The 13,494-nt window shown below is 37.2% G+C and overlaps 1 protein-coding gene across 1 annotated transcript; it reads left to right on the forward strand.

The window, feature by feature from the left end:
- Positions 1 to 1,842: 1,842 nt before the first annotated feature.
- LOC141441080 (serine/threonine-protein kinase VRK1-like) lies at positions 1,843 to 13,394 on the forward strand (the record flags this gene model as incomplete). The annotated part of the gene is given in 5 exon segments (XM_074105718.1): positions 1,843 to 1,912; positions 4,958 to 5,154; positions 6,250 to 6,466; positions 7,160 to 7,333; positions 7,813 to 13,394. Coding segments are annotated over 5 exon segments (1,395 nt in total), but the record flags the coding sequence as incomplete, so codon positions are not given.
- Positions 13,395 to 13,494: the final 100 nt, after the last annotated feature.

The raw sequence follows: 13,494 nt of genomic DNA on the forward strand, positions 1-13,494 counted from the left end.
ATAATGAATAATAAAGTTCACAGAAATTGAAGGTCATTCATTGTTATTTAATTAGATATGCCATTTTATGCTAAACTATCACTGTAAGGCTTATCTATAAAATTAAAGTAGTTTTTTTTTGGTGATATTTTTAATAAAAATTCGCGAATTCGCGAAATTAATTCGTAGGTGTCACTGCGGTCAAGGAAGATTTTTCAAAATGGCCGCGCCGCTTGACAGTAAATTTTAAATATGGCGCTGCCATTCCACAGGTTATAAAATTAAATAACAAAACACTATTGAATTGATGCTTGAAAGGAGAAATTGACTAAGCAACATTTTTCCAAGATGGTGAGATACACATGTTTGGAATCAGTAAAATTTACTGATAGTTCATTTTCTCCTTTCAAGCGTTGTTATGTACTAATTTTTCTACCTACATAGGTAGGTAAAAAAAAACATAATACCTAAGGTTTTTTTTCTGTTTTAAGTTTTTAATATGTTTGTTTGTGTCAATAATGTTTTTTTTTATTAAATATATACACATGTAAATTGTAGTTTTTCTCTTTATTGAACTAAATAACTAATGAAAATAGGAAGTTGCTTGTTTTCCAAAACTATGCTTTGTATAACATCCACTTAGTATAACCAGAGGCCATAGTCAAACGCTCAGGTGCTTGTGATGTCATTCTCCATCTCTATCTACCTCCATACCATATGATAGAAAGAATTGGCGAAAGTGATTGTGATTGCGTTAGTTAGACAATAAAGCGGATGCTATTATATATCATGTCATGTTGGGCCAGGCTGCATCTCTCTGCATAATCTGTTGCAAAACCTTCGAAGTATGCTAGGGCTCTGGTAGCATCAAAAAGCACAAGTTCACTCACTAATAAAAAGTATCACACTACCTATACTAAATCTATGTAAAAAAAGTGTAATTGTCTTTGGTGGTCTTTGTGCCGTTCATAACATAATTTGTTATTTGGTTTAAGTCTCCTGTCTGTTCCTTCCCCAAGATCAAAATTTCATAAACCAAACATTCTCCTACATTGGCAAAATACGTCTTGCTATCACGGCAAGAGTGAAAGCCATTAAAGAAAAAAAAACTGTTTATGGATCAATCAACTTTTTGTTTATTATTCTGTCCTGTTGTCCAAGAGACAACAGTGACAGAGTTTCTTAAAAAAACTGCTTTGATAAATGCGACTAATATGCTTAGGAGATAGTCTATAAAATAATGAGCTTGTAACTATGACAAAAATGTATACTCGATGAATTATAACCACAGAAAACATATTATAGAAACTCCTGGTTTTAAAGAGTTGTCCAGGGGACGTAACCAAGGCAATGAGGTACAGGAAAATGTTGACAGTAGCAACATTATTGAATGTACAAGTACAATCGAGGGCAAAAATATCTTTACATTTTAGTACCTTGTCACTGTATGCCATGACAATTTTATACAAGGTAGTAGTTAAAATGTAAAGATATCTTTGACCTTGACTGTACATTTGAGTTGTTATACTTCTGAGGAAAAATTCGATCAAAAATATATCTGAACAAGCTTCTATACCTACCATTAACAATAGAGTTATGTTCACATATTTTTGACCAAATTTTTGCTCAGAAGTTTAAGAACTTAGTAAGGAGCAAAGATAAAGTAACAAGATGATCTTGTATACCAAAGTATAACTGATTATAACGACCATGTTTAACAATCAAATATTGCCATCCTATCCATGTTTTTTTTTTTTATATAAACTTAAACGGTTCTGACTCTATTGAGTTACATAAACAACAAAAAAATGTGGCTTCTGTTATTTTATAACACTTAGTGAAAGTTTGTTTCCTTTTTTTTAGGAACCACATGAGAATGGACCATTGTTTGTAGAAAAGCATTTCTACGTTAGAAATGCAAAAATGGATGACAGTAAGTACTAACTATTATTAATAGATTTTTTGAGTATTTTAGACTAAATTTATATGGAAGTACTAAAAGGAAACATTTGTGGACACACATAAGATACACTATACACTGTTTCGTTAAATTTAACAGATCTGATTATTCAATCAAACATCATCATTGGCCTATACAAGGAATCTTTCAAATAATTTCTGAATATTTCAGTAGATGGTAAAGTTAATTTGACTGAACACCTGTAAATATTCAAAGTGAACAAATTTTGATGAAAATCTTTATCGAAGCATTCAGTCAAAGCAGAATTTGGAGACACTGTGTAGGATAAATTTCACTGCTGGACAAAATACTCTTAGAATCAAAGGAATTTAAAGAAAGAGATTTATTTTGGTTCCAAATGTACCACCACCTTAGAGTAAAAAGAGTAAAACTTGCGCTAAAATTAAGATATAGTCCTCCACATCGGTTTCGATGACGGCAACCCTGACTATAATAATAAATAATATAAAGATCATGGACAATTCACACCATTGACCTAGTCCCAAAGTAAGCTTAGCAAAGTAGAGAGTACTAAGCAACGGATAAATATAATTATATAGATAGATACCACAGAGTCATATATAACAGAGACACCACCTAGTACAAGCAAATGGTATCACCTAATACTGGCTATTCAACTGGCTATTTTTCTTTCTTCGATTTCCAATAGATGGCACCAGTGAGAACCACAATAACACGATACGTATTGCCATCTAGTGAGAAACTAAGGATACGGTACACTGACAACACCAACAAGCTCACCAGACTGAGCCTAGACGACTAGAGATACGCATGATGTCTGTTGTCTTATTTACCTCATTAGAAGAGAATGGCATGTTTCTCTCAATAGTTTCGACGAATGTTAGCAATACGGAAGCCCAGCAAGCGCATTCCGGTTATTCGCCATCTAGCGTCACAATTGCAAAACACTACGAAATGCCTCATAGCTGAAATGTAGCCACATGTAGCCTATACTTCGTATTCTCAATTTATTATTTTTATGGTGTTTCTTATCTTTCAAATTAATAGTGAATTAGGTTGAGTGAAGTCGTGTTTATAAAATATGCTAGTCTTTATTTTAATCTTAATATTTCTACTTAATTCGGCTTATTCACATTTATAATTTACAAATGTTAATAGTAGTGCCATCTTTGCTGTTTTTTTGTATTAAATATATCATGTAGGGATTGGTAGGCCATGATAGATACATACTTAAATACATATCAAACACCCATGACCCGAGAACAAACATTCGTATTTTTCATACAAATATCTGCCCCGACACGGGAATCGAACCCGGGACCTCAAGCTTCGTAGTCAGGTCTTTAACCACTAGGCCATTTTTAGTGTATAAATTAACCCTTAAATTGGCAAGAGTAAAAAAATACAAAAACAAGTGATACAGTACCATACCTTTATTTAATACCGTCTTAGGGTCTACAGAAAAATGAAAAAAAAAATCTAGCATTATTGGTTTTTCAGAAAATCTATGTACATCACCATGCACGTTGCCAATTCCATAAGAACAAAGTAACATTATTGTGTGTACACGCTGGTTACCGCTGCCAATCAGGCAGTAAACTTTTATTAAAAAAAACCTAAATTATTTTTAAAAAAACATCATTTATATTGGGTTTGTATATTTGGTATAGGTATTTTAACTAAATGTAAACAAAAAAACCGTCAATTGGTGTCTTAAACATTGAAATTTCCCCATTAAACATCTAAACATACTATCTGTATTGATATACACTAGTCAGTTAGTATTACAATTTTAGACAAGTAAAAGTTTAAATCCTTGAATGTGACAAATCTAGCAACTGAAGTTTGTTTAATTTAGTTAAATTCTCGTACCTATCCAAATCAAATATAGTGTGGAACTGTCGAAAGCAATTTCGTGTTTTTTTTTATAACAGCGAAACAAAGGGCATATATCTATGAGTTACTCTGAAGATGACTCTGATTAGTTCGAAACGCGCTCTAGTGTAGATGGCGTGGCTATGGATTGCATAGAGTTTAATGTTCAAAGCATCAATTAACTGTGGATGGCCAGAACAGAACTTTTTCTGTAATGGGTGAAAGAAGCATCGTGCATGCTTTAGAATTCAATCGGGTTTGAAATACATATATATTTATCAACCTCATGCTCATCCAATAAGCAGTAATAGCAAATTTAAACGTTCCAAAGAAGAGTTTTAGAGAAATGTATCAGAGCTATATCAGAATCGAATTGTGGCGGTGCGTGCGGTTTAATGTCCTCGTCCGGATTAGAGCACAATCAAAACATGCATTTTCTAGGGAATTAAAGCTAAAATTTATGCGGTGACTTTTGTTAAAACTGAAACAAAGAAAGAAAAGCATACTGTTTAAAAAGATTAAAAATAAAGGGACGTAAAATCTTATTTGAAATCAAAAAAAGTACAGGGAACTTGATAATGTACACCATGGTTACCGAAGTTAATTCCCTTGTAGTTGGCAACGCATGGTGTTACGTATTGAACGTAAGTACTTCTCACAACTGAGACTAACCATGGTGTACGTTCAAGATTTAAACAAACATCGTTGTATCATTTGAATGTACAAAAAGAACCAATGGTTCGTTACTTTAGCATTTTTTCATAACCACAAAACATAATAAGCATAACTTGCAAATTAAAAAGTTGATTTTTTTCATAAAACTATCCAGATATAGAATGCGACGCCGCGTTGAACTTCCTTTTCACTGACTTTTTGCCATATTGCCATCGTCCCAAACTTTTTCAACCACACACCATAAATTTGAGAAGTTTTGTGCATAAGTAAAAAGATTAAAACTTGCGCTAGGATTAAGATATAGTCTTCGTAACGGCGATGCACTATGAATTTAAAATTAAGATACTATTGGACTGTAGTTCTCACGCAGAGCTAGTACAGATTGGGTAGAAAATGCTTACAGCGGCGCGGCCCGCCCTGCCGCCCCCTGGCGTCCAGTTCTCAGCTTACTATCACTTTCAATTCAATTCGCAATCTCTCTTTCAGTAAAGTCATACATGAAAAGCAAGAAGATTCAAAGCCTCGGTATGCCCACGTACTTCGGCAATGGTTCGCACGAGTACCGTGGAGAGAAATATCGTTACCTGGTGCTGGAGCGGTATGGGAAAGATCTGTGGAATATGTTTAAAGAGAATGGCCGGTCGTTCCCACCCGCCACAGTCTTCCAGATCGGCTTGCAAATGGTTAGAACAGTTGTACTATTCTCTTAAGCTCTTATTGATGATGTATAATGTAAATATTTCTAAAATGCTACTTAACCTACTGCAGTCAGGGCCGGATTTAGAGGTCTGGAGGCATTGGGGTATTAAAGGAGCGGAGGCCTCCAAGGTAAAAAATACTATTTGAAAAATAATCAGAAAAGTTGGTCAGAGTATGGATATTTTTGTGAACTGTTACTGTAGCCTGGATGCCGTCCCCTAAATCCGGTCCTGATCCTGACTGATAAATGTGTAAGATTAACAGTTGCCCAAGACGTCATCTATGGAGAATTTGTTTATTATCTACTGTCCTAGGAAACTGGAGGCTGTATCTTCTAATATATAAAATTCTCGTGTCACAATGTTTGTGACCAAATTCATTTATAACGGCTTGACCGAATTTCGAGAGTCCATTAGAAGCCCGAAGTCGAAGACTGAGGGCTTTAATGAGTCGATGTTCGTAATTCTAGTAGTGCGACATACAATGTTTTTCATCACATTTGCGAGTAAAATTTATATTTGTAAAAGAAAAACTAATATTCATCAAAAATTGCCGATACCTTGATTGCGCTCTTGGCAGCCGCAGCATGTGCATAGCGTGCGTGTGCAGCGCGCGCCTGAGCAGCGTGCAGTCAGCCATGCGCATGGCATGTCAGTACGGGCACTGACTCATTTACCGACCTTGGGCTTCATGGCAAGAAAATGTGTACGCGCAATGACTCATTTACCGACCACGGGTTTCATGACAAGCACATTAAGGTCGAGGGTTTTATTTGGGGGGTTGCAGCCAAGGTAGCCTGCATGTTACGACACTGTTTACGAGCAAGTGTGATGAAAAATATTTTTCATACTTCTACGCGGACGGAGTCGCGGGCAACAGCTAGTATTGTATAATACATTCGGAATCAGTCTCCTCCGAACAGTCTTCTCGTAAATGGCATGTAACTACGTCCCCATTGGCAAAATACGCCTTGCTAAGCCAGGCAAGGGTCACAGCTATTAGAATAAAATTGTCACAACGAATTTCTGTGCCCTCGGAATCAAAGTTGTTGGCTGTACCCTAAACCTTTTTTTTTACAGCTAGATGTGTTGGAGTACATCCACAGCAAAGGCTATGTGCATGCTGACCTAAAGGGCGCTAACATCCTCATGGGGCTCAAAAAGGGCTCCGAGAATCAAGCTTACCTGGTGGACTTTGGGCTGGCCGCGAGGGTCAATGATAAGGAGTTCAAACCTGACCCCAAGTGTGCTCACAACGGGACCATCGAGTACACTAGCAGAGACGCACATCTAGGAGGCAAGTTATTATTGTTAATTTTCTCATAAAAAAAATCTAATAACAGACTGCTTCAAAAAAACTTTTAACAAAAAGTAAAGCAAGTACTAGAACTCTGTTAAGTTACTTAGAAGTTGGGACCCATTCAAATTCGTGAACGGCTCAAAAATTCCCAGTAATGAACTAATTAACTGTTCTTCAAATTCTAATCGACCTGATAATTCATGCTCTTATGGCAAATTACATCAGAGCATGAATTATCAGGTCTGGGTGGACAATAATAGGTCGTACAATAACCGCCGTCGTAATGAAGTCTTGGTACCCGTGCGGTTTGATTTGAGGAAACCTGCACAGCTGCGAGGAAATGCAATAGTGTTCGTGAAGTTTCCAATACGCAATGGACTTGCAGAGCAGGCTCAAGCCCTCTCTCTCAGAGGAGGCCTGTACCCAGTAGTGGGCCGGATATGCGTAGATGACGATGATGACATTAACTGACACACCCCACTAGTTTGAGGGTACGTTTCCACCAGAAATGTGCGTTTTTCATGAACCAATAGAAACGCTTTACCTATCCTCGAACAGCAGATTTCTGGTGGAAACAGCTGAGCGGAGCGAGGCGAGGTGAGCGAAGCGTTTCTATTGGTTCATGAAAAACACATTCCTCGCACATCTCTGGTGGAGACCGGAGCCTTACTCATGGTGTTCTGACCCCAGTGGCCACAATGCGCGGCGACCTGGAGATCCTCGGCTACAACATGCTGCAGTGGCTGGCGGGGGACCTGCCCTGGGAGAAGGTCCTGAAACAGCCCAAGGCCGTCCAGGACATGAAGGAAGCTTTCATGAAGAGCGTCAAGACCAGCGTCACCAAACACTGCCCCGGAGCACCTGGTAAGTGGAATTGCATTAGCGTGCATTGGGACGACTTCAGGGTAGGCAGTTGGTAGTTTGCGCCAGCAGCGCGCTACCAACGCTGGGCCCCACTCTGCTGCCTACTCAATGTTTGCCATAGAGTGGAAACCTTTGTCTATGCCCATTTTTCGTTTGTTGTCAACAACAGAACATCAACATTAAGGTAACGGTATACGGCTGATATGATGATGATGACCTGAATAGACAAAACAAAACCCAAATAAGATCGCTCGTATGTCTCTCTGTTCGACTACTGCTACCAATTTGCTCTGATCCTTTAAAAATATATATTTTTAAAATCTTTGTTAATTATTAAACTTTGGCCAATCTCTAAAAACCACGCGATGTAAATGAGCAAATTTCGAGTCCTCCCCACCAGAATTCTTACCACAAACCGCCAAACCTATTCCGAAATATATTGAAAGTAGAAAAATAATTATGCCTTTCTGTTTTTTCAGAGGCCCTAATAAAATTCTTTGACTATATAAACACGTTGAAGCCCAAAGAAGTGCCAGACTACGCAAAATGCAGACAGATATTTGAGAGCTTTCTCAAGAGCGAAGGCGTCACTAAAAGCAGCAAGCTCGTCTTCACAAGCCAGAAGAAAACCAAAACAGCGACTCGAGTTGTCGTTGATGAGAGTGAAGAGGAAGTCCCAAAAAAGTCGCCAAAAGAAAACGGAGATGCACCGAAACCGGCCAAAAAGGGAAGGAAACCTAAAGTACAAGAAGAACTGGAAGATGATGAAAATGAAGAACCAGAACCACCCAAAGCTACTAAAGTTAGAAAACCCAAGAGGAAATCTCTCGAGCCCTCTCTTGTGGTTAAGAAGAAGACCAAGTTAACACCAAAAGCAACGCCGCCTGTCAAGAAAAACCACGTGAACACAGCGACACAAACCTCGACAAGCAAATCCAGACGCAGCCCCCGACAAGTGTCATTTGATAGTCCGATTTGCGAGATCATAGGCGAAAAGAAACCTCTCAAGAAGTCGGAAATTTCGAACTCGAGCGCTGATATGTTCGATGACTCTTTCGTTATTGAAGACAAGAAGATAAAGCGGAAGAAAAAGTTGTTGTCTGATGAAGAGTATACGGAGAAGAGGGTGGTGAGGAAAAAAGTCACGACAAAAGCGAAGGGGAGGTCGTGGAAAGACAGCCCTACAATCACGAATGGTCGGTCGCCGCCCAAGTAGCGTAAATCTCAGGTACTGTAGATGAAGCTCAATTAAAGCTGCACTAAAATAAATGCCCGACTGAAATGACCAGAAAGCACTTGTGACTTTAGATTGTCCGTGACCTCTACTTTTTCTGTTATTCCTCGAGTAGTGTCGTTGCTTATATCAAACATTACGTTTGAATCAACTACAACTCTCTACCCCTTCCTACTTTGCCACCACTCGTGCTATAGCTACGTCTACGACACGTGTGTTTTCATGCAGAAGCCACCTTACTACTCTTCCACATAAGTCGAAAACTTTCATAAACACCACACCCGTTTCAAACTCACGAGTTCATTCTCAGAGCTACAGTTAGCAAGCAGAGCACAACAGTTCCCAAATAAAATGAATGACATACAAACTAGTAATGATTTAAAGGAACCCTAAACTACTATCTTTATATTATTTTAATGTGAAAAGGTAATTTCATTGTTTCAAGACCACGGTGATCATGTGTTTTGGCAAAGGGGATACCTTGCTTGCTCCCTTTATAAGCGCTTTGTGGGAATGAGCTGTCAAATCTGTCCAAACATACCGTGAGTGGCGTTACAGTGCAGGATTGCAAATGCACCGTTAAAACAATGCGTCTCACTCAGTCATTCCGTAGTATTGAGGGTGCGAGAAATATCATGCTCCTTGCGGCACACCGCCATTGATCACTTGTAACCAGGGATCGGACGGATGAGTGGCATTGTTCGCAATAATAAGGACATGACTTCAAAACTAATTATTTTCTTACCTGAGATTTAATTTTAATTCCTTGTAAATAATAAGTTTAATAACGCAAAGATTTCTCGTAATGTAATAAACAATTTTTTTTCTAGTTCTTTGTGATCAGTCTTTTCCTATTCCAACGCCAACAACTTTTCTTTAGATTGTTATTTTTTGTGGGCAGTTGGTGGTTTCTATTTCTAAGTTAGCTGTTATTTTTTAGTTATTTCCAGTTCCTTAATTGTACATGAAAGAGGGCGGTGCGTTGTCTTAGGTTTGGGCCGGACTAGCGTATCGTCTGGAATTTGTTCCATTTTTATGTAAACCAAATTTTGTCGATTTCTACCTTGTGGCTTGTGGCACTGCGAGAATAGTAAGAAGACCCGAGGGAAACAGAGATTTGGCTCGCGCCAAGTACAAAAAAAAACACAGGCCGAGCAGGCTAAGAAGAAGGCTGCAAGTGAGAAGAGAGGGAGGTCTCTGAGGAAACAGGGATGCTGAATTAATGAGAGAGAAGAAACGAAAAAGGAGGAGCAGCAGGGCTACACCGAAACTCGAAGTTCGTGTCGTGCGGTCCCTCTGACACTTATACTATTTAATACGAGAGCGAGAGGGACCGCACGACACGAACTTCGAGTTTCGGAGTAGCCCTACAGGAGGGTGCTCAGAAACAAGTTGTTCATTAATACTTCAATATATTCTTATGAACAATCTCATTGAAGTTGAGTTTTCTGCTGAGTTGGAAATGGTTGAAGTGATAACTGCTACTTTTATTAACACTTTACTTAGGTAATTATTATGAAAGGATGTGTAAATTGTTGTTATGTTCAGGAATTCAAGTATAATTTCAAGAATTAATTAACCTTTCAATATTGCGTGTCATGTCCACAATATTGCGAAAAATAACGATAATCAGTTGAATCCCGGGTTACAACTCTATTCTGCACTATAATGCCCTGCTATGTAACAAAACTTGATAATTCTCGCACCTAAGCTTTGTGTCATACCAAACCAATACCAAAATAAAAACTCACAAATCCCATGTGTCATAGTGAAATAGTACTTATGCGTTGTATAAGGTTACAAATTCTTATTTAAGCATTTAATGTTAATAATCATTTAGACTGTGAATAAGGAGTAGAAATCGGATGAAAGAGGAACTAAAAAGAAAACATAATGATGTTGCCATGTTCAAGTATTTATCGTCAAAAATGTGACAGTTACGAAGAAAGTGTTAGTCATTTATTTCTACTTTTTACCGTCGTACAGTCAGCGTTAAAAGCGGTTGATTGTGATGCTGATGATGAAGGCAAAATAGCTTAGTTCGAAATGATCTACACCGCTCTCATTAAGTTGGCCAGGGTTTTCCAAACTGTGTTCTTAGCACGGTACACTTGGGTCGCCTACATTACGTATCTAGGACTGCACGCGTATTTTCGTTTACGTTACAAAAATTTACGACAAAGAGTCGCAGCATAAAAGAGCTCAACCCCTGACGTAGGCAGTAGAGTTGTGTGCAGATCATTTTAACCCTTTTCCAGGCTATTGCACATAGCGACCACATAAATGTACATATTCAACCTTACCAAATTTACAATATGGTACAAAATCAATTGGAGTCGCTAAATATTATTGGCTTTTTAAATTAACAATAACATAAAACTATGATTCATTTTGTGGTAGCATGTTATGTAAATTCGCGGGGCCTGGAAAAAGGTTAAGCATCAAAACCGCTTATCCATTTCGATTGCTGACTGTACCTACTCCATCTGTATTTTATTTTCATACCATTTTATACCAAACTAGAAATATGAATAATCTGTAAATGCCGACTGTACCTTTCTCAATAGTTATCGAGTAGAATAGGCTATTTGACACCACCAGTTAGGCATGCTTTTTATTAGCTATCAGAACCTGATTCTGCCGTAGATTTTGTATTGTAATACTGAACTGTGACGTTTAATTAATATTAACCAACTCTGTTGACTATTTGGGTGACTTTTTGAAGCTTAATCTTTACGTCATTTCGGCGGGTGAATACCCGTTTTACATTTTGATACCTCGTTTGTAGATTTATATAAGGATTAATAGTAGTTTATGTGCTTGTCGGTACGTTTTTTAATGCGTAATTATCTACGGTTACATACACTGCTTTATCTTCACACATATATAATGTTTTTAATTAAACAAACTAATCTTTGCAACAAGACAAACAACATCAAAAACCGGCTAAGAGCGTGTCGGCACGCCCAAAATAGGGTTCCGTAGCCATTACGAAAAAATAAGTAATATTTTTCTAAGGATTTCGTATTTTGTACAGAATCTTCCAAGTTGAGGTATATTTTATACCTTAGGCTGCTATTTACTCATTAACTACTAATAATTCTCAAGTAAACTTAGCCGTTATAGTTTTCCTTGAAAGTTTGATATATTTACTACCATCCTGATTTTTTTCAAATTTTTCCACTAACCGGTTTAGATTTTAAAGGGGGGGGGGACGCTCGATTTTTATGAAAATTTGCTCAAACAAATCACTGAATCGAAAAATCGTTTTAGCAACCCCCTAATAGTTTTAAAAGACCTATCCAACGATACCCCACACTATAGGGTTGGATGAGAAAAAAAAATCATCCCTACTTTACGTCTATGGGAAAAAAAACTATTACTATGTACCATTTTGTCGGCAAAGTTTACTTATATATCCGTGCAAAATTACAGCTTTCTAGAATTGATAGTCCCGGAGCAAAGCCGCGGACGGACAGACATACAGACAGACAGACATGGCGAAACTATAAGGGTTCCGTTTTTGCCATTTTGGCTCCGGAACCCTAAAAATGGCGGTAAATGGAAATTTTTCGGACTCCTATTCAACTTAAGTTTTTTTTTTAATTCAGAGAAGACCTAGACTCGTCCCCAGCTCATGTTTTTAAATAACAATTATCGTGCGAAATTTGTCAACCAATTAGACCCGTTAAATAAATTATAAGCTTATACATTAATAAATGCGCGTTTGAAATGACGTAAATTTTGAAAATTTACCCCTTTATCCATGTTGGCGGTCGATCGTAAAATCCTTCCTAGGCATATCGTGACATGGTGCCATTTCATGAATTGGCTAAGGGACATCCGCCATATCGTTCAAAACTCACTGTTGAACGATTTGCCTAGTGACGTTTAGGCAGATCATGAAATTCCTAGGCATATCATGAAACGCCGCCATTTCATGATTTGGCCAGTTTAGGCAGATCATGAAATTCCTAGGCATGTCATGAAACGCCGCCATATCGGTTCTGGCCACAATTCATACTAAACATATCAAATCATTTATTTATTACCAAGATACTAAAATGAAGTTTCGTGGTGTTTGTTACATCTCATAAATATTGATGTACTATTTATGAGATAAAAGTTTCGGTAAGTACCTATGTCATACGTTTAAAATGATCTCTGACGTACTAACACGTAGGGCACTTAACACATTCTAAAAAAGGTAAAATGGGTCTAATGAAAATGCCACCGTTTAGGAGATATTTCGACTTTTTGTAGATGTTTAAATTTCATTTGATTCTAAGCAAGTTCCGCCTAAAACCTCAATGGTTATGGAAAGTAGAATATTTGATACTTTAATTTTATTTTTGTTTACATAAAATATTATATTTTACCGATTATTTGCAATATTCGTATTACTCGTATGCTGGTCACATTATTTTTACATTTGACATTTCATACTGTCACTTTAGTATCTTGGTTTAATAAATAGGGTATAGGTATGTATTTTAATGTTACTTAAATTCAATTTTACAGTTTATTGAAAAATAATCTGGTTCGTCGCATTACGATTCATGGCTTTTATTAGAGTTTGAAGAATCTTCGAATTAATGGTGTCAAATGCCATATTGATTGTATTTGTTCTATCTATCGTTGTGCGTCCAAAATACTGTTCTGTTAACACTATTGTTGTAAATTAATCTTTATTCTTATTCATTGTTTAATGAAATTGATGTGTTGTATTGTTGAGTTTCAGCCGGAGGCAAACTCGTGCATTTTTAAATGTAATAATTGAATGATTGGTTTGTAAGCTATGTGTAAAATAAACAGTATTTCATAATATATTTGGTTTTAATGTTGCTCTCATACATACATATATATATTCGACGATCTACCTGTACCATACGTTCATATTTGTTTTATTGTACGATCAATGTACGAA

This window comes from Choristoneura fumiferana, chromosome 23 (genome assembly GCF_025370935.1).
Source record: "Choristoneura fumiferana chromosome 23, NRCan_CFum_1, whole genome shotgun sequence".
NCBI classification, from domain to species: Eukaryota; Metazoa; Arthropoda; class Insecta; order Lepidoptera; family Tortricidae; genus Choristoneura; species Choristoneura fumiferana.